At 37.1% G+C, this 22,609-nt stretch overlaps 1 protein-coding gene across 5 annotated transcripts in view; it reads right to left on the reverse strand.

The window, feature by feature from the left end:
* The window catches only part of DNAJC13 (DnaJ heat shock protein family (Hsp40) member C13), an 83,864-nt gene extending 61,746 nt beyond the window's left edge, over nucleotides 1–22,118 (reverse strand). For 3 of the 5 annotated variants that reach the window (XR_014494368.1, XM_083379382.1, XM_083379380.1), the window contains exons 1-7: nucleotides 21,933–22,118; nucleotides 11,335–11,415; nucleotides 8,985–9,060; nucleotides 4,941–5,090; nucleotides 4,256–4,297; nucleotides 2,214–2,414; nucleotides 1,615–1,821 (exon numbers count right to left, since the gene is read on the reverse strand). Coding sequence is in view for 3 of the 5 variants with exons in the window: in XM_083379382.1 (XP_083235508.1) it covers nucleotides 1,615–1,821; nucleotides 2,214–2,414; nucleotides 4,256–4,297; nucleotides 4,941–5,090; nucleotides 8,985–9,060; nucleotides 11,335–11,402 (744 nt within the window). In the remaining 2 variants the exon portion in view is untranslated. Of the gene's footprint in view, nucleotides 1–1,614; nucleotides 1,822–2,213; nucleotides 2,415–4,255; nucleotides 4,298–4,940; nucleotides 5,091–8,984; nucleotides 9,061–11,334; nucleotides 11,416–21,932 lie in introns of those variants that run through there. The other 2 variants (XM_083379381.1, XM_083379383.1) reach the window with 2 other exon arrangements.
* Between the last annotated feature and the right edge of the window lie 491 nt (nucleotides 22,119–22,609).

Here is a 22,609-nt window from a genome sequence, read left to right on the forward strand (position 1 = left end):
CCTTTTGATACATAACAATCCTTTAAAATTTGTTCTAAAAACAGTTATTCAGCTAAAATAGTAAACAAAGTAGCAAGGTAGCAAACAAAGCAGATCTGTGTTGTCTTTTGATTAAAAAGGATTTTTACCTCAGTGCTAGCATGTTTCCTTGAAAGACCTACTGTGAAAATAAGCGCTAGCTTGATTTTGGGGGGTGGCCTAATATAACCCTACCCCCAAAACAAGCCCTAGTTTTGGGGCGAGGCACACAAATCAAGCTTGGGAGGGGGTTGAGGTTTGGAGCTGCCCCACAACTACTTACCTTGCAGCCAGGCCTCTCCTTGTCGATCCACTTCTTCTGCAGCATCCCCAGGCCTACGTTTCCCAGTCAGAGGCATTTCTGGAAGGTCACTGCAGTCGAAAACCAAGCTATGGATTCAATCCATAGCTTGGTTCTTGGCTGCAATGACCTCCTGGAAAAGCCTTTGATTACGAAGTGCAGGATGGAGCTCCGTTCTCAGCTGCAGAATGAAGCTGCTGCTTCAGCCGCAGAAGTGGGCTGGCTGGATGTGGTTGTCAGTGTCGAAGGTGAATGGAAAAGAACCCCCCCCCCAAAAAAAAAGCCTGGTGCTTCGTTTGGAGGCAAAAATAATAATAAAATAAAACTGGGTCTTATTTTTCAGGGAAACATGGTAATTCAGAATTTTGAAAAACCCTACATTTCACCTCTGTGAAATTATATCTTTACGTCAGCATTTATATACCTTTTTTCTCATGAGACATCATTTACTCTAACATCGCACAGTAAATGAGACATGTTAGATAATACCTACTATTTTATATATTTATAAATTATATTTGACATTTTCATTCCTTATTTTAAAATTGTTCAAAGAAGGACCTAGTTATTAATGATAAGCACAAGAAAATATATAAATCACTGAAAGTTAGTATACATTCTTCAGTGTGGAGAAAACTAGACTTTGTTGCTCAGACACATGGTGCAATTCTGGAAGCAGCCGCCATATTTGCAATCACCAAAATGAATTCTGGTAGCTGTAAACACTGCTGCCACTTCCAGAATTGCACCACATGGTCGCACAACGAAGCAATCCATTCCAATATTCTGGAAGGTCTCTTGAGTTCTTGAAAAGATGGGAAGAAGAGGATCTGGGGTCTGGGGCAGTGGGAATCAGGCTGAAGACTCTGAGGGAGGGAAGAAAACTCTGAGGGAGGGAAGAAAAGGCTTGCAGGTACCCAATGGGAAGGAGGAAAGGCCTGTGGAGACCCAGTTGGGGAGGGAAAAGCCTGCTGAAAGAGGAAAAGCCTGAAGGATCAAGTGGGGGAGGAAGCAGAATATGGATATTTCAGAGACAGGGGTGGTCTTTGAGGTTCAAGGCAGGGGATAAGTCATTAAGTGAGGCCATTCTCACTTAATGGCAGTCACAACATGCAACTGTAACTATGGTCTTATTTCAAGAACTATCTATAGTTTTATAGAAGGTGCAAATTTATAGACCTCTACAAAAAATTGAATTGTTACAAAATTGGGCAGGGCAAAGTAAAATGATAGAAGAAATGAACACGCATACATAAAAAAGAGTACTTGTAAATCTTGCAGATTGTAGCTCTTACCGCATGCCTTGGTGATATCTTTTGGACCACAAATTCGGCTAAAGATGTAATATATTCATCATTGCTGTATTTCCCCAAACGAAGACTCAAATATTGTTCAAATTCTAAAGGCTCCTTTCGAGTTCTCAAGGAGATGCCAATGTAATTGCCAGCATGTTCTATTGCACTTTTAATAATGTCTTCCCTTTGCTCAGAAGCAAATAAATGCTGCAAATTTCAACAAATTCCTTGATATGAATATTCTAAGAATATTGCCAAATCTGAAAGACTTTATATTTTAAAGACAATGTGGTCTGTAAAACTAAAAAATGTATAAGTAATGCTAAATTAAACAATATTCATTGCTCCATTATCTGATTAACAATTAACAGTACTGAGTAAAAATAGTCTATCTATTTAAGGAAGTTTTGTTTTCTTTCAAAAAATAAAAGTTGGAAAAGTATTAACATTTTGTTAATGGTCAATTACAGTAATTAAGTTCAAAACTTCATTTAGGTAATGACATAATAATATATACTAAAAGAATCACATTTTTTAAAAGAACAAACAAGTGTATTAGATATTAAAAGCAGGTAAAGTAGGTTTTTTGTAATACTTACTAGCCTACTAAATCCTCCGTAAATTATACAAAACCCTCCTGGATAATCAGACAGATCAACAAATCCTTCAATATATCTATAGTCATAAGAACACAGGATTTTATTTGTTGTAGGATTAATTTGGTCAAAGCCTCCCGGAGTCACTTCTAGAATTACAGGTTTTCTTGAATCACTCCAGTGGTGCTTATAACTGTTGTATCTCTATGATAAAAAATGAGTAGTTTAAAAAAATGTAGTGTAACAATTCATTTAGGTGAAAAAAGTATAAACATATTCTGTAACTACTGATGGTTTCAGTAGATCAAATCAAACAAAAACACTAGGGCTTCTTCTTAGACTATATTTCCCTTCAAAGTTCAAACCATAAACAAAAGCAGGAAATTTGTTTCAGGATGAGGCCAACAAGGTTCATCATCTACTTCTATGTAATGTTTGCATATACCGGAAAAATAGCATCAACAATGTTCCCAAGACTGTGTACAAACAGTGAAATATTACATATGTTAAGTTTCATATATTATAATGTGCATTTATATGCACAAGTTTTTTATATACAGAAAAATATGTAACAAATGAAACATGTAAATATAAGTTAATGATATTTCTATCCTGTTGAGTAATTTAGTGATTTTAGTGTGCATATTAGGAACTGAATCTTAATTATACTTCATTATGCATTAATTTATAATGAGTATATTTTTTTCTGCAAGAACAAAACATGAAAAAGAACAAGTGGAAAAATGGAATGTTACATAACAAAATATTTCACACAGTCCTACAAAAAATATGCCTCAAATAAACCGGCTTCAACGTACTGAAAATTGAAAATATAGAGCCCCCTTTTTTATTACAAGTTCTAAAATGCTATTTAAAGCACACTAAAGCTATATAGTGCTCTTAATTCCTCAGATGCAACAAAATTTGGATTTCCCGTCCCTATTTTGCAGTACAATGCAATCCCATTGCAACTTTTGTAATTTGTATTTTTATTCTTGCCCTGTTCACCGCCCTGAGTCCTTCGGGAGAAGGGCGGTATAGAAATATTATTAAAATAAAATAAATAAACTAGCAAAGCAGAGTAATAATTGGCAGGAAGGAAAAGAAAATGAAAATTCTGCTATTTCTTTTCTGGTTAGTAGCTGTGATTAGATTAGTGTTTATTCTTCCCTGAGATATTTTCTTCACGACAGGGATTGTTTCCAAGCGACATATGTTCCTCTACCTCAGGGAGTTTTTCAAACTTAGCAAATTTACATGTGTGGACTTCAACTCCTAATTGCTAGAGAATTCTGAGAGCTGAAGTCCATACATCTTAAAGATGCCATGTTTGAAAAATGCCACTTAGAAGAAAGGCCCCTCTTCTTTGGTTCCAGAACACCAATTAATTCTTAGCATAAATATATTATAATCTAATTTAGTCTAATCTATTTAGAGAAAAGGGAAGCGGTGGCTCAGTGGGTTAGGACGCTGAGCTTGTCGATCAGAAGGTCGGCAGTTTGGCAGGTTGAATCCTGAGTGCCGCGTAACAGAGTGAGCGCCTGTTACTCGTCCCAGCTTCTGCCAACCTAGCAGTTCGAAAGCACGTAAAAAAAATGCAAGTAGAAAAATAGGGACCACTACGGTGGGAAGGTAACAGCGTTCCGTGCGCCTTTGGCGTCTAGTCATGCCGGCCACATGACCACGGAGACGTCCTTGGACAAGCGCTGGCTCTTCGGCTTTGAAACAAAGATGAGCACCGGACCCTAGAGTCGGAAACGACTAGCACGCATGTGCGGGGCAACCTTTACCTTTACTTTACTTTATTTAGAGAAAAAGTTTTCAAATGTAGTGATTGTTTTAACCTTGGGCATTTATTTAATTCGCTTTTAACTTTTGTATCCTGTTTTTGTATTTATTGCCCTGTACACCACCCTGAGTCCTTCGGGAGAAAGGCAGTATAAAAATGTAATAAATAAATAAATAAATCTGTGAGAACTTCAGCATGAAAAGAAATCTAAGCAAGTAATTAACTAATATTTATTCAAAACACAAAAAATACTTGCCCTTCCTGTGATTTTTCCTTCTGCAAAATCAGTTCTAAATCTCTGAGAAAGAAAGGAAAGAAAAATAATCAACAAAGATGCACAAAGAAATTATTTTACACGGGGAAATGTGTGCCTTATGTTGTGTAACATAAAGAAATGTTCATTTTAGCCATGGCTTGCTAAACAAGCTGGAACTCTGATTCACGTACAATATTAATTCAAATCATATTTTATAAAGCAGTAAAGCTGGTTTCATATATGACTAATTCAAAATCAATCAAACAAAACCATATTATTAGTTTCAACTACTCACTTGAGAGCTCTCAAATAATTGGAAGTCAGTATGGTCAAGCTACTGAACAAGAAAGAGGGATACTCTCAGTCCCAGAATTTTCTGGTGACTTTAAAAATAGTCATTTTTTTCTCAGCTCAGGTTATCTCACTGGTCTGATCTTTTAAAGAAAGTAGAACTAATACTGTGCTTTATATAAATAAAATATGAAGCACATGATCTGCATCCAAAGCTTCCTTCATTAATGAAGTATGCATTTTATATTATAACAGCTGGAGAAATGTATGAAATATTCAAATAAATCCAAACATAATGTTCTTTAGCATGTGCAAGAGACTGTCATTTTATTTATAACTACAAATATAGCGCAAAAGAAACAAAAAATTAATTATTTTAATCAATAAATCCTACCAGTGCTTCTGTAAGAAGTTCTGCTCTGTGTTCTGTAGAAAATTTAAGTGTTTCAGACTTTTTCCCACTTCCTTTACGAAATGTGAGGCTGAATTCAGTTCCTTGTCCTTTTCCAACAGGGCTGATGCTACAAATGTCTCCATAAGGCCACTAAGTCAAGAAATCACACTCTGAGAATATTCCATTTATCACCACAGAATATGAGTTCTTGTACCAACATGTACTTTTCCAAAAAATTCCCTAGCTTTGTAACATAACACATTTTTAATTAACTGTTCCCTAAACATAAATCAAATCTTATCCCAGTGTCTTATATATTGCCATTACACACTATCTTTAAAATGTAACTTATTTTATAAGATGAACATAGAGACAATAGTTCCTTCTGAAAATGCTGATGTGAGTTGTAACCGCAGACTCATTAGACCAGGGGTGTCAAACTACCGGCCCACGGTCCAGATGTGTCATGCCGAAATGGCGTCCACCCCATTGCTGGCAATGGGAAAAAAGTCACGATACGTTGCGATATGTCATGTGACGTTGCGAATTTCACACCCCTGCATTAGAGGATGGTAAAGTATTTCAAAGAGTGCCATATTGTGTTGCAAAGTCCAGACACCTATTATGAATTTTCAAGCTGCCAGTTAATATTTCAAAAAAATGTAGAACACGGATGTCAAAGATGACTTGTTGCGACGTATTGCGACTTTTTTTTGCATTGCCAGAACTGGGGTCGGTGCGGCCTCCTTGTGATGCAAACGGCCCGTGGACCAGCAGTTTGACACCCCTGATGTAGAGCCAAGCAAAATATATTTATATTGCATTTATTAGTGCTGTTTATATAATAGACTGCTGTATTTAATAAGAAAGACAAATAACCAAAACATTTCATTCTTAATCTAACTATTGCAATCATTTTTTGAATTTTTACATATTTAGGGCCTCTGTATCAGTCTCTTGAAGGATTTCATACTGGGTATTTATCTAGTACCCAATCATGGTACTCTCATTATCCCAAACATTTAATTATTATTTCCACAAGAGTTAATGTGGAAATCTGACATGTATAACCTATACATTTTAATTACAGTGGTGCTTAATTGTTTGTGAATCCTCTTATTTCTCTATAAATATGATCTAAAACAGACATGTCAAACACAAGGCCCGGGGGCCAGATCCGGCCCGCAAAGTGGTTTCATGCGGCCCGCGAAGCCATCCTGGAAACAGCGAGGGAATGGCCCCCACTGCCTTGGCCCTGGCCCAGAGACCCTCCTTCTGCCAGAGACCCTCAGAGCTGTCCCACTCCTGCCCAGGTCCCCATAGGCACCCTTGATGCGAATGATGTAGAGCTGGCCATGCCCACCCAGTAGGCCATACGCACTCTAGCCACGCCTACCCAGTAGGCCACGCCCACCCAGGCCATACCCACCCGGCCCCCTGAGGGCAACTGCAATGCTGATGTGGCCCTCAATGAAATTGAGTTTGACACCCCTGATCTAAAATGTGATCTGTTCTTCATGCAAGTCCTAAAACTAGATAAGGAGAACCCAATTAAATGAGTCAAAAACATTATTTATTTATTGAGAAAAATGATCTAAAGCCACTTACTTCTGCGTGGCAAATGACTTGAACAAAGCAGATTTCTGTTCTCTTCTGAGAAACAGGTTGAAAAAACTTATAAACCGCTTTGCAAAGAGTAGGGGCTTCACAAGTCCACTGTCAGGCAGATTACATACAAATGGAGGCAATTCAACAACACTGTTACCTTCCCCAAGTGATCAACCAGCCCAGAACATTTCAAGAACATGGCATATAATATTTCAGGTTTCAAAAAAACCCAGAGTAACAAATAACTAAAAGCCTCTCTTGATTGATGAATATCAGTGTTCATTTTTTTTAGACCACTATCAGAAAAACATTGAACAAAAGTGGTATGCATGGCAGGCTTTCAAGGAGAAAGCCACTATTTGCCAAAAAGAACATTGCTACCTGTTGAGTGTTTGTGAAACACTACATGGATAAGCCAGAAGGCTATGTGAAGAATATTTTGTGACTGGATGAGAACAAAATAAAACTTTTTGGCTTGAATGAAAGCATTATTTTTATTTTATTTTATTTTAATCCCATTTATATCCTGCCCTTCTCCGAAGACTCAGGGCGGCTTACAATTTAAGCACAAACCAATGTGCTTAGCAATAGCCTTCATTCTATGTATATGCCTGCTTATTAGGGGGGGGGGGCAAGCGGCATTATTACAAAGTCAGCTTATTGCCCCCAACAATCTGGGTCCTCATTTGACCTACCTCGGAAGGATGGAAGGCTGAGTCAACCTTGAGCCTGGTGGGATGCGAACCTGCACTAATTGCAGGCAGCTGGTGTTACTTAAGGAGGCATTATATTTGATGAAGGGCATTCCAGCATAAGAATCTTATCCCAGCAGTGAAATGTGGTATTACCATGATTTGGACTTGCTTTCTACCTCTCGAGCAAGACAGTTTGTCATCTTTGATAAAACTATATATTTTGAACTGTACTTGCAAATTCTACAGGAAAATATCAGAGTATCTATCTACCTGTGAATTGAAGTTCAAGAAAAAAATGAGCCATGTAGCAAGACAACGACCAAATCATGCACGGAGTGGCCAAAGAATGGTTTAAAGCAGAAGAAAGTTAATGTTTTGGAATACCAAATCAAAGTCCTATAGCAGACTTGTCAAACTCGTGACGTCATGTGACATCGCACAAAATATCAGAGCTTTTTCTCCATTCCCAGCAATGGGGTGGGCACGGTTTCCTGCTGATGTGTCCGGTCCGTGGGCCAGCAGTTTGACACCCCTGTCCTATAGAAATGTTGCAGGAACTGAAAGAATCAGTTCATGCAAGGAAGCAAGCAACATCTCTAAGTTGAAGCTGTTCTATAAGAAGCAAGGGCTAAAACTCCTCTAGGCCAATGTACAGGACTCATCAATCTTAAAATAGGTCCACATCAGTTATTAAAAGCAAAGATTCACATACTTTTGCCATACACCTGAAGTATCTAGCTTTGGACCATTTTTTCCAATAAAGGAACAATAATGAGCCTTGGTGGAGCAGTGGGCTAATGCCTCCTTAAGTAACACCAGCTGCCTGCAATTAGTGCAGGTTCGCATCCCACCAGGCTCAAGGTTGACTCAGCCTTCCATCCTTCCGAGGTAGGTAAAATGAGGACCCAAATTGTTGGGGGCAATAAGCTGACTTTGTAATAATGCCGTTGGGGGGGGGCGAAAGCCCTAATAAGCAGGCATATACATAGAATGAAGGCTATTGCTAAGCACATTGATTTGTGCTTAAATTGTAAGCCGCCCTGAGTCTTCGGAGAAGGGCGGGATATAAATGGGATTAAAATAAAAAATAAAAAAAAAAGAATATTTTTTCATTCATTTGTTTACCTATAGTCCCTTTATCTAGTTTTATGACATGTGGAGAACAGATTTTTAAGCTATGATTGGGTAAAAATACTGGACATTCAAAAGGATTCACAAACTTTTAAGAATGGTTATGCATCTACAGTTCTACCTTCTGCAAAGCGGGTATTAAACCAATATGTACAAAATAAATTAAAAATTATACCAATTTATAATCTCCTATCAAGTTCTAAATAAACCCCACAAAGCAGGATCAAAACTACAGAAATTAAAGTTAATAATATGAAGTACCAGTTTAATAATTAGCAACTATTTTCATCTAAACCCATAAAACCAACTCACTCTTCTGTCTATAATAGTTATCCAACTCCATAATTTCACATTCACAGATACCAAGTTGCAAGTATTCCTGCTTAGAGAAAAGTGACCTAGTCATAAAATATACACTGCTATTTTCCTAACTGAACATTTTTCAAAAAGCTAATTATTCTGCATATATATCAAACAACATAAAGTAGCCAAGTAATTTATTTTACCTTTATAAATTCATGCAACTGAGATAACATTCTTTTCATTCTCTGAATCAATTTCACATAGAAGATAAATAGTAACTTTTCAGGAATATATTATTTGCCATTACCTGATTTGTAACTTCTAATGTATTAGGATTATATGTTGTGATGGCATGAGTTCCAACTGAAAAGACACGTTTATATCTAAAAATATTAGCATGAGAAACAAGGATTTAGATTTACATAAAAGTATGCAGAATGTTACCTTGTTACCTTTACCACTAGAATACACACAAACACAGTGTCTCTATATAAAGACTATACTATACAGATAAGAGTATGAAGATACACAAGTTACATTTTATGTTCAATATTTATTAGGTGCTGCTATGATTCATAAGTCTTATTACAACCATAATAAATGAGAGCCAGTTTGGTGTAGCGGTTAAAATGCTGGCCTAGAAACCAAGTCTGTGAATTCTAGTCCTGACGTGGCCATGAAAGCCAGTGGGTAATTTTGGGTCATTCATTCTCTCTCAGCTCACCTCAGCTCATCAAAACTGTTATGGGAAAAATAGGAAGGAGTATTATATATGTTTGCTGCCTTGAGTTACTTATAAAGTAATAAAGGTAGGGTAAAAATCTAATGTGTAAAATATATTATGATATAAATGTTATACAATAATAAAATTATCACATTTATTATACAGTAAGTATATACTATAATAGTATATATAATATACTATATTATATATATGTTTTCACTTAAGATAATGTGTGAATCTACCCACAGCTTAGTGTTATTTCCAAACCAGGGTACTATGGTTTATTCAACAATCAGGGTTAAAACAATCCTATGGCTTAATATTAATATTAAAACAATTGCTTAACATTAAATATTAATCAGGCTATTGTACACTGATAATTCTTTTTAAAGAAGCATACAAAAATGAATAGAAATAATACAAACAATTGTAATAATAATCTGAAATAAGAAATGCCACAAAAACTAAAAACTGGGAAGAAAAATTAATGTTAATATACAAATCACAATTACATAGGAAAATTCTTATATGATATGCATGAAAAAGAATGTCTCAGAGAAACTAGTCAGTAATCATGTGGAAAAAATGGAACAAAACATCAAGAGATGAGTCACTGATGGAAAAAATAAATTGGATTTAGCTAATAAACTACTGGCAGGAACATTCAAACTGAAAAACGTAAACCAATACAATTCAACAATAATTATTCAATTAATGTGAACATTTTTGTACACAGATTTAAAACAGATGTCATATTTTAACTGAGGCAGACCTGGGCTACAAGTACAATATATGTAATGTAATTCCTTTATATTTGCCTTAATAGACATTGTAAGTTTATTTTAATGTATGTGGATATTTGCAATCTTGGGAGGGGGAGGAGAAGGAGAAGACTGCATTTGAAGTGAGGTGCATATGTTGCTGAATCTCTGTTCAACTCAAATGACAAAATCTGTAAGATGTCAAAAAAAATCTTACAAGATCTTGCTAGTAAAACTGGGGTATGTAGAAAATGTGCAATTTTCCTGCTCCATACCCATTTCAGGATAGTTTACTGCTACAAATGTATTAGGACATTGAGCTTGTTGATCAGATGGTCGGCAGTTTGGTGGGTCGAATCCCGAGTGCCACATACAGAGTGAGTGCCTGTTACTCGTCCCAGCTTCTGCCAACCTAGCAGTTCGAAAGCACGTAAAAAGGCAAGTAGAAAAATAGGGACCACTACGATGGGAAGGTAACAGCGTTCCGTGCACCTTTGGCGTCTAGTAATGCCGGCCACATGACCACGGAGACGTCTTTGGACAAGCGCTGGCTCTTCGGCTTTGAAACGGAGATGAGCAGCGGCCCCTAGAGTTGGAAACGACTAGCACTCATGTGCGGGGGAACGTTTACCTTAACTTTTCCAACAATTGTTAATAGTCAGCATGTCATGCCTACAGGCCAACTTACACTTCATTGTGTGGGTGTCGTGTATATGTGTTCAGGGCTACTTTTTTTGTACCTTACAAGTTTCAAAGTTCCTACAAGCCAGTGATTCTTTGTTCTTATGGATGATGTAACTAGGATAAACACCCCCAAAGAAACAATAACTTTGCTGTTAGCAAAAGGATGGACACTTCTCTAGTCCATAAATATATAAGGATACATTAATGTGCTATCAGGCATGAACAACAGAATCATATGTGCAAAATTCAAAATGACTACTTTATTATGTTTTGCCTATAGTACAGGAATCTCCCCAATCTGGCAGTCTACCCTGGGAACAATTAGATAAGGTTACAAGGAACTTGGGGGTAGAAGTGGGTAGCAGGCATTAGCCCTTTTGTGATTGTCTATGATTCTAGGCTAGCTTTACATTTGAACCTTCCTCTCTGCCAGGCTGCATGTGCTGACAATTCAAAATATAAATTTCAGCTCATAGCTAGTTACTTACCTTCCTCTCCATGAATGCTTTGTTGTATAAAAACAGGCCAAATCTTTATTTTCCCTAATTATGTTCATTTTGTGTTACAACCTGTAACAAAAAAACACCTTAGTATTAAAAAAATATTAGCTTCAATAATTTTTGCTTTAGTAATTTAATGTTTAATAAGTTAATGTTAAATACTAACTTGAAACTTTAAGCAGAACTAAATATGAAATCATGCTTATTGGGGTTATAAAGGATGTTTATGTTATCTTTTTAAATAATAGGCCAAATCATATTTTGTGGTTTTGCAATATCCAATCATGACTTGGATTTATAAACCTCAGTTATGAACTGTTTTCTAAATTTAGTTAAATTTCATATTACATGAGATTACATTACTTCAGATTGTATCTTCCTTTTATTATTGCTACATTATAAAATGTAGAAATAATAAAAGGAATATAAATAACCTGAAGTGCTGCAATCTTATGTAATTTTCTGCATATTTTTTATTTTTACTTTTGGTATTGTACTATAATTTACATCAATATTTGTAATTTAAATCAGTACAAACATAAAATATGCCAAATAATAAAGCCAAACAATTTTTAAAAATCCCAAGTGTAAGGATGAAATAGTCCTAGTACAGGGGTCCCCAACCCCCGGTACTGAGCAGTGGCATGCCAGCAACTGGTCCGCATAAAGAAGCAAAGTGCCATCCATGGGATGCAGGCAGCACAGAAAACCACACCCCTTTCGGTCCATAGAAAAACCTCTCTCCACGGAACTGGTCCCTGGTCCCCAAAAGGTTGGGGACCTCTGTCCTAGTGGACAATCATTTAAATATAAGCCAGCAGTGTGCTGCAGCTGCCAAAAAATCCAACACAGTGCTAGGCTGCATTAACAAGAGGGATAGAATCAAGATCACGTGAAGTGTTAATACCACTTTACAATGCCTTGGTAAAAGATGTAAAAAAGATGCTGAGACACTAGAACAGGGTTGTCAAACTGCCGGCACGCAGGCCCAATGTGTCATCCAGAAGCCGCGCCCACCCCATTCCCTGCAATGGCAAAACCGTCCCGATACGTTGCACGATGTCACGTGACATTGCGAGTTTGACATGTCTGCTCTAGAAAGAATAGAGAAGAGCAATGAAGATGATTAGCAGACTGGGGGCTAAAACATATAAGGAACATTTGCTGGAATTGAGTATGTCTAGTTTAATGAAGAGAAGGTGACATGATAGCAGTGTTCCAATATCTCAGGGGTTGCCACAAAGAAGAGGGAGTCAAGCTGTTTTCCAAAGCACCCAAAGGCAGGACAAGAAGCAACAAGTGGAAACTAATCAAAGAGAGAAGCAACCTAAACAGAACAATTAATCAACTGCTTCCAGAAGTTGTGAATGCTCCTACATTGGAAGTTTTTAAGAGACTGGAGAGCCATTTCTCTGAAATGGTATAGGGTTTCCTGCCTGAGCAAGAGATTAGACTAGATGACCTCCAAGGTACCTCCAAGGTATCATCATGATCATCATCATCAAACTTTTATTCATTAAACATGAAACTCAGTCAACTGAACACTCAAACTGACTGGCACTAACAGTTGACATGGGTTGCTGCCAGCATCCTAGGTATCAACCAGGTATCTCCTGAAAAGGTAAGATGTTCTGAGTAGAGCAGTTTTTTGTAGCTTTGCTGGAGTTATTGCCAGAAGCTGCAATTTCTTGATGTATTTTGCAAAGTTTTGGGACATAGTTCCAAGTACCCCGATAACAATGGGCTTCACTGTTATACGTTTCATCCATAATCGATGGCCAGGTCACAGTATTTCATATTTTTTTCCAGTTCTTTTTCTTCAACTCTGGCATCTCCTGGTACAGTGATAGGTATAGGGTTTCCTGCCTTAGCAAGAGGTTGGATTAGATGACCTCCAAGGTCCCTTCCTCCTCCTCCTCCTCATTATATTATTATTATTATTATTATTATTATTATTATTATTATTATTATTATTATTATTATTATTATTTCAAATTAAAACAAGGGAAATATTCCTACAATCCCCTGTGGAATGCTTCAGTTAATAGAATGCCAATAATGAGGATGCTAGCTTGATTTTGAGAAAGAGGCCATTCTGAAGTATGACAAATACAACTGTAAAGTAACATTTGTGAACCCATTCACTTCAGGGATCATCTAAAGATTTGGGGAAGGTTATACATTTCATATGGAGATGGTGATGGTTTAGATAGATATGTACCTATGAAGGTTTTATCATTTAAAGCTAGCATTTTGAGTTGTAACTAAAAACTTACTAGAAACCAAACCCGGACACACATAGGTGCTATGCAACTATGGCAATTTCGATTTACCCAATATGTGAACTAGTGCATTTCAAACTTCTTGCCGTATTTAGATGTCTTCAAGAATAGACCCTTTCAGAAGGATGAGATTAAGATCATGTGTCACTAACAATGCATATGTCACATGCATAGCCATAACAATATTTTTACTGATGTAATAGAATATGTATGTGAAGGAGAAGATATGTGATGGATTACAGTAATGCAGCATATTTCCAGGAAGAAGGAAGCATATTTCAAGATGAATGAAGCAAGAGATAGAGCAGTCTGGAGCTGGAAAAGAAGAGATCTAGGATAGATACTTCCTAGAATTTCCCAGGGTATATTTGTTAGATTAGATAGTGTAATTTAGGTTTCATCTGCTAAGATTCTAAAGATCTGGTGTGATATAAATAAAAAACTGAACTTTAGCTGGATTGTTTCACATTGTTCTTAGGCTCAGCCTGACAATTAGGATGCAATTAAAGCAGAACATTCAGCACTGACTACTTCAGGGACAAGTAACTTATTCCATTCTGTCACCTTACTTTGAACATGAAGTATATAATTTTGTAAATACATAAAACTTCAACTACAAAAATCTATATTCTCTATAAATGAAATAAAGTTTCAGTCTCAAATAATGTCAAGAAATGAGTAGTTTATCCAACTTTATACAATTAAATCATATTTATTTACAAACATATCTGGCCAGATTCACAGTGGAAGGAAGGAAGGAAGGAAAGAAGGAAGGAAGGAAGGAAGGAAGGAAGGAAGGAAGGAAGGAAGGAAGGAAGGAAGGAAGATGATATTAGAATAAAAAAGGGAAAAGAAAACTGCTTTTGAAAATAATGACTGTATAGAATATATTTAATATGGAAATAAGCTATCACAATCACTTGTGGAAACAATGTTAGATTAGCATAACTATCATCTTTGAACCAGAGACAAGTTTAAGATTTTCCATGTCATCTTCTCTACACAGATCAAAGTCACACATTTTTAAAATGCTATATTCACCAGTTTTGTTTAGTTCAGGGGTGTCAAACTCAATTTCATTGAGGGCCGCATCAGTTGCCCTTGGCGGGCCGGGTGGGTGTGGCCAGGGTGGGCATGGCCAGCTCTACATCATTCGCATCAAGGGTGCCAATGGGGGCCTGGGCAGGAGTGGGACAGATCTGAGGGTCTCTGGCAGAAGAAGATGGGACCGGGGCAAGTGCCAGGGCATGGTCCACTGGAGGAGCCTCACTGTTCCTCTCAGACCTTTGGGGGGAGGGTTGGACGGTGGCGTGGAGGTCAAATGCCCAGCCCAGCCATCAAGAACCCATGGCACTAAGCCCAGCTCCACTTCCCCAAGGTGGCGCCCAGCTGCACTTACCTCTTCCTCAAGGCTGCTGCTGCTGTGCTTGCTCTCCTTAGCCAGGTTGCTCATGATGGGTACGAGGGCAAAGTCAAGAGGGAGGCCCACTCCCTCTCCATGGGGGGAGACCTGGCTTTGTATCCAAAGCTTCCTTAGCAATAGGATCGGAGACCCCCCCAGGATAGGCCAGGAGGAGGGAGCAAGGGGATGGTGAAAGGGCAGCAGGGCAGGACTAAGGCAGGACTTCCCTCAGACCCTCCCTCTCCTTCCTTCCTTCCTTCCTTCCTTCCTTCCTTCCTTCCTTCCTTCCTTCCTTCCTTCCAAGAACAGAGTGGTAGGAAAATATTTGAGATGAGGGAGGGAGAAAAACAGGCAAGAAACGCAGTGTCATCCTTCATGAGGAATGAAGAAATGCACCATTGCCTGGAAGTGGCCAGCACATGGCCCTCACCTACTTCACATATCCAGCTTGGTGGGCTCTGGGGAAGGGGATGCCATGAGCAGCATGAGAGTCAATGTTACCTGCGCAATGATGCCCAGCCCCCAGCCTGCCCGGTTTTGGCAGGCAGCAGGGTGCTCTCCTCACAGTGCCAAGAGGCTGAGCCTGGTGGCACGAATCTGAAGAGAAGCGCAACGCTGCCCAGGCCCTAGCCTGCCCAAAGTAGGCAGGGTCATATGCTGGCCACTTCCAGGTGATGGTGCATTTCTTAATTCCTCACAAAGGGTGATACCTCCCCAGTGTGCACCCAGGGGCAGTGCCGACATGGCATGGGTCGGTCCCTCACTGTTTCCAGCCGGCCTTGTGGAGCTAAGACTGAATGTATTTCAGCATAGATGACCACCACGAAATTGTACATTGGCTTTCGGCTGGCCTGGGCCGGGGCCAAGGCAGCGGGGGCCATTCCCTCACTGTTTCCAGGATGGCTTTGTGGGCCACATGAAACCACTTTGCGGGCCGGATCCGGCCCCCGGGCCTTGTGTTTGACATGTCTGGTTTAGTTGATCAGGTAACAACCAGTAAAGATCTGGAGTACTATTATTAGTAGATAGATAGATAGATAGATAGATAGATAGACAGACAGACAGACAGATAGATATAACCTTTATTGTCATTTTTTTACTGTGGGCACAATGGCACACATTAAAAATGAAATTTAATTGCTTGCTCTCCAAGTGTACATATACATAACACACATTTAAACATATTATATACAACACATGTATTAAATATGTATATTACCATTTATTTATATATTATCATGTATATTTAATATACCTGTTTAAAATGCTCAAGAAAGATTTGTCACAAATTCATCTTTGAAGAATTAAGATGTCTGCATTCCTCATTAGGCTCACAGAGCCTTCTCTTTAAAAAGCTATGTGAATCTAATGAGGAATGCAGATGCCCTAATTCTTCAAAGATGAATTTGTGGCAAAACTCTTGTGTGCATCTAGTTGTTTCACTAGCAATTCTAGCAGAAATTGCTTTTGTGTACACCATGCATGCAATTTGAAACAGTAACTGTACTAACCTTCTGAAGGACATGATTGTTTTAATATTTTCAAGATAAGACTTCATTTGCATTAACATTCTTTATAAAGTATGTATTCCAATAATTTGCACAGCTGTAATATTAAGGCTTTGTGTTACCGTTTATTATGAATTGCACGGTTGTCCTAAAAAGATTGAGCATTTTCTGCACTAAGTTTTATGACAGATGTTGTTAAGGAATGTCTCCCTGGATTGACATAAAGTCTGAAAATCAGAGTGTTAATTCTAGTACATAGAAAAGTCTGTGAAATAATCTGTTTTATAACATGCTTGTCACTAGACAAATTATTTGAAAAATATTTCAGAAAATTTGAAATAGAAGAACGAGAAGAATAACATGGGCTAAGAATTTGGTTATTATATACAGCTGGATCAATAGCTGAAAAGATTGAAATTCACGCTGTAATTTAAAACAGAATTTTTAAAATAATGTACCTTTGGACAGACACAATAAAAACTCAGGAAAATATAAATGTATTTCAAATCTATGTTGGGAATATGAAAAACAATCTTTTTATCATGTCAAGTGGATTCGTTGAAAAGGCTAGAAAATTTTGGATTATAAAAAGAATGTTAAAAATTAATTAACCAGAACTTCTCTTTTGGGGGCTAATGTACAGACAAATACCATGTTTTTATACATGGCAACTGCAGCAAATTGATCATGTGCAGAAAGGTGGAAAGACTAAAATACTTAACAGTGGAGAAATGATTAGTGAAGATGACAGAATTTGCAAAGATAGCAAATAAATACATTTATTAGGGACTGAAAAACCTTTATGGATTTTTTTTGTGGAAAAAAAATGAACTTGGAACTTATAGGTTTGACAATAATAAAAGGTATAATATGAAAAAAGGGAACCATGATATCACCTTAAAAAGAATAAAAAAAAATTTTTCTCTCTTTTTGGTCTTTCATTCCTTTTTTGTGTATTTATCACTTTTATTTTATTTCTTCTTTAAATCTGTATTTTCTATTTTGTAAAAAACTTTTAATTATTGAACATTAACTATTTCATAAAGTGTAACTTCAAATGAATGATTCATTTGCTGCTTGAAGTGAACATTGTATTTAATATACCGTAGATAACATATAAATACGCTTGCACTAAACCATTTTCTGTAATATATTTGGTTCTTTAAACATTTCAGCCAAATATATTTAGCTTTAGCAATTAAAGCACCCAACCACATTGCAGTTTTTGACACAAAGGAACAGTATTACTAAAATACAGACTTCTGATTCCATTATAAATGGTTGCAGTAAAATATTATAAATTACAATAAGTACATATATAAAATTAAAAATAAAACTATAAAATCACCCACATTAAGGAATCAAAGGAAATATTTAAAAGTCTGACAAAAAATTTTTACAACCCTTTTAATTCCTTTATTCGGGGTGGAGTTGAGGCATCTGAATGGAGCTGAGAGTATTATTGGCTGGATGCCCTTCCTGACTCCTATGAGGAGTTTACAGCAGATATTTTCTTTTTGCACCTTGGTAGAGAAACATCTGCTGCTTCCTAGGATTGAACTCTCAACCTTACAAGTAGGAGGTGAGTATTTTTACCTCTAGGCCAGGGGTAGGCAACCTCGGCTCTTTTATGATTCATGGACTTCAACTCCCAGAAATCCTGAGCCAACCCAATGGCTCAGGAATTCTGGGAGTTGAAGTCCATGAGTCATAAAAGAGCCGAGGTTGCCTACCCCTGCTCTAGGCCATCATGCTGCTCAAGTCTGAAAAAATAAATGAGTATATACTCAATACTAGAAAGACACTGGAGTAAATCTCCAGCAATATTTGAGACAAAAGGTGACTGAGTAAAATTTTGGAAGTGCAGTGTACCTTTATGCTGGAATTTTTTTTACTGTTTAACCACTGAGTGATGAATGCAAGAAGGAATGTTAATTTAAAATTTTTGCTTAAAAAAAAAGTGTGTGTCAAGAGGCTATATTTTGTGCAAATAAATAATTGAAGGCTGGAAGATTTTAATGTGATATGCAGTGGAAATAAGACATGTGTAATTTACATAGAATGCTTAACCATTCTTTCAACATTGAGCAGGAAGTAAAACAGAGAAGTGTGATGACTCTAGTAGTTTAAAGTATTTTTGCAGAGATGTACCAATAATGAATACAATTATCATAAATATATGGATATTTTCAATGCAAATGATGCTGTAGACTAGATAAGAAAATCACTGTATCAAAAATACAGTCTGTTTGACAGGAAAATGGAAAGATGGGGGGAAACACTAGAATGCAGAATGATAGAATGTTTGCAAAAGGATGGACAAATGCGCAAATGTAGGTAGAAAGTGCTGAAAGGAATGTTTGTTAAAAGAAACAAAAATGGCAATGTATCAAGAGAGTGCTTCTGCCTTCTTTCATATATGAAAGTGAAAACTCACTATTTCATGAAAACATAAAAATAAACTGAAGCTAGTTGGAATGAGATACCTAACAAGTGTGTCATAAAACAATAAAATACAAATGGTAAAGAAATGTAGATTGAAAAGTGAGTGACCCATGCAAAAGTAATACTTGAATTTATCATTGACAGAATAAGGACTGAAGTATAAAACAAATACACAAACAACAGTATAAACAATAATTCTTTAGGAAGAATCTTTGCATAAAGTTGTAATTGGATGGAATTGATTATATTCTTTAAAAAAAATGTGAAGAGAAGTTTAAAGATCAAAAAGCAGGGTGTGAACCAGTGCTTGAATATGATAGAATAAAGGATGGTTTGTGAGGGCAGAAGGTATGAAAACAGTTAATGGTATTGTTATAAACTAGCTTTAGCTATGCTTTCTTTTCTTTTCTCAGAACTCTTCAGATTTTTCAAAATCTAACAATGCAGTACAAAAGACCTGCCATATATTGAAAAATAATCCATTACACAAACTTTTTGCCTTAAATGGGAGGGAAACAAATGCAGCCTACATGGCTGAAACCTTCTGAAATGTATTAGTCCATATGTGTTTCGTCTACAGTTATAATATATATATTCTACATACAGCCTTCACATTTCAAGATTATACATTTCTAGTAATTTCCTCAAATTAAATTCAGCTAAATCTTATTAGGTATTACTCTGACACAAACATGAAACACTATTGCAAAATTAAAAAAAAAATTAGAGTAATTTTTATCGAGCTATTAATTTTTATAACTATTCCTTATACACCAGCATATGAAGAAAAATAGAAAACTGCAAGCACAATGTTTGTGTGTATCTGTGTATCATCATTTAAACTGTTTTTCACTGCAAATATTGTATAAATTTTGTTAAAAAGGGCAATGTCCACTTACCAGAAAGTAAATCTCACTTAACAAAATTTATTTCTAATTTGTCAATCACCTAATTTATTAATTTCATTTGTTTTTCTACGAAACTGCTGAAAAGTAAAACATTGTAATGTATTTAAAGTACTTCCTAAGGCTAAGCTGTTTTTACTGAGTTATGTACTGTTTCATTCATAAAAAAGCTGAAAATGGTGAAGTTGTTTTATTAAAATTAAAAAGTGATGCTCAAACATTATCCCAAAATAAACAAGTCAATATGCATAACATGTTTATTAAACACAAAGGATTTTTGAAAGGAGTATTTTTCTTATTAATCAATCTGAAAATCAGTGAAGTATTTTTTTGCCTCTTTAAATTTAAAATACAAAACTGAATCTTGAAAATTAGAGGCATTGATAGAATTTTATTCAAATAATGTATTTTAAACTCAGACTCATTAATATATTTCTTAAAGATGTATACTTAAAGCTTTCCCAAATCTATTAGGGATTGGTTCTGAGTTATCATAGTTTATTAAACAACATATCTAATGTTTTTACTTTGTTAAAATACTGAAATAATTCATTCTAAAACTAAACATTAAACACAGGGGATATCAAAACAGTTATTAAGACTAAGCAGTCAATATAAAATCAGTGAAATATACTGCAATTTACAGAATTTGCTAAACTTGAATAATTAAAATCTGCAGATAACTTTTGAAAATAGTCAGAAGCATTTTCACCAAACTATAGATATTAAACTATTCCTGAAATTGTAAAAAAGAATATAAAGGGCTAACAGAGGCCTAGTTTATCTACATCCAGTCAGAAATATTACAGAATGTGCATGTTAATTGCCATAAAAAGGGTAACTATAACATTGTATACATAATTACAAGCCACTAAGTCTTTCTTTGCAGGAAGCTTTATTTTATAGGTAATGAATTCTCAGAATAGAATGCATGTAATGGGGTAGGGTTTTTTTTAAGAAAATGCATAAATGCAGAGAAATGGGCAGCATGGAAATTTAATAAATAAATAAATAGACCACCCTGTAGCTACAGATCCTAAATCCAAAAGGTAATATCATACAGATTACTAATGATTGAATAATCTGAATCAGAAAAACATTCACTTATACAAGATAAAATTCTGCAACTGCTTTAGACTTTTTTTTTATATAGTACCTTCCCTTACATGAGAAACACAAATATATTTTGTTAGCTGTACAGCACTGATAGTTCTTTCTGCTTCCCCCCAAATACGGCTCTCTGTGTAAGAACAGTTAATTTTTCTGCAAAAGGGGAACTTGGCAGTACACAAGCACATTTACCATGTCCTAGAAAAGACTACTGTTTATAAAACATCAGTTCTCTGCAAGCCCTTGCAAAAATACAATATAAGGAACTTCAAACTACCATGTATAATTAAGAGAAAGATATTTCCATAACAGTATCTTGAAGCCCGTTGTATCAACTTTGGTTCATGACCCCAAATTACCAAGTACTATAAGCTAAACGTTCTGGCACACATAATTGCAAAAATGCTTGGAAATTAAAAACATAAACCAGCTGTACTGCTTAAGTTATATTACTACTACTGTATACTTTTCTGAAGGGGCAGATGAAGATGCTGTATGTGGTGGACAAGAAGACGATATGGAAGAGATGCTTTCACTATCCTGAAAGCTTCAGGCAAGAAACACGTGGACCAATAGGGCAAGAACAGCCAAGGGGAGTGTGATGCTACAGCCGCCACGGGAATAAATTCAGGTACATGGATGCCTCCAGGGTAATGAACATATGAACAATTCACTTCTTGCCTAGGGCCCAGCTAAAAGAAAGCTCAGAAATTTCACAGAAAAGTTTGGAGCGGGGGGAGGGGAGAACTGGATACTTGCCTTTCCTCATTTACTATTTCTGTGCAAGGGGAGGAAACGAGGCGGGCGGCACACGGAACCTCGGCTCACAAAGGAGGAAGTCTATCCCTAACTATCCCCTTTTCCTTCCTATCCTCGCTATTTGCAAAGCTTTTCCTGACTCTGTCTTGCCATTTTCGTCCTTCCATCCATTTACCTGGAAGCCTGTGAGGAGGTTCCCCAAGCCTTGCACAGCAAAAGAAACGTACCGAGCCAGCAACACCCGAAACTATTTCAGGTGGTGCTGCGGAGCAGCCTCTTCCTAGCTGGACTTCTCGGCTACTCGAAACTCGCCTAGTCCACTTCAGAGCTGAGCTGTGGAGGCCGCCATCTTCACTCGGGCACACGAGCCAGCCACCACGCGCACGCGCAGGCACCGCAGATCACGGGACAAATAGAACTCAGCTGATCGTTTGCTCCTTCCTCTCCTCCCCCCTCCTCTCCTGTTGCTCGGAATTCGCTGCCTTTCTCACGTCGCTTCCCTTTTTTTCAAGGAATGAGAGCATGCGCAGAACGAGCAGTGGAAAGGAAAGCAAGGGTCAGCGGCTTCTTAATAGAAAGGGAACGCCCTCGGTCCGCCAGGCGAGCGGGAGGAGGCAGGGTAAAAATCGAACGGGAGAAGGGCGTTTCTTACAGCTGCGGGCTAGATCGCTTTTGGGCGCGGAAGGGTAAACGGGGTCACGTGGTAACGGTTGGATTGGCAGAACGCCAAGATTGTTTGAGCGCCTGGAAAATCGTTTGAAAAAGTGAAGGAATAGAATGAAAAATATATAGAGCCTTGGTGGAGCAGTGGGCTAATGCCTCCTTAAGTAACACCAGCTGCCTGCAATTAGT

The sequence above is a fragment of the Vipera ursinii genome, assembly GCF_947247035.1.
Source record: "Vipera ursinii genome assembly, chromosome: Z".
NCBI classification, from domain to species: domain Eukaryota; kingdom Metazoa; phylum Chordata; class Lepidosauria; order Squamata; family Viperidae; genus Vipera; species Vipera ursinii.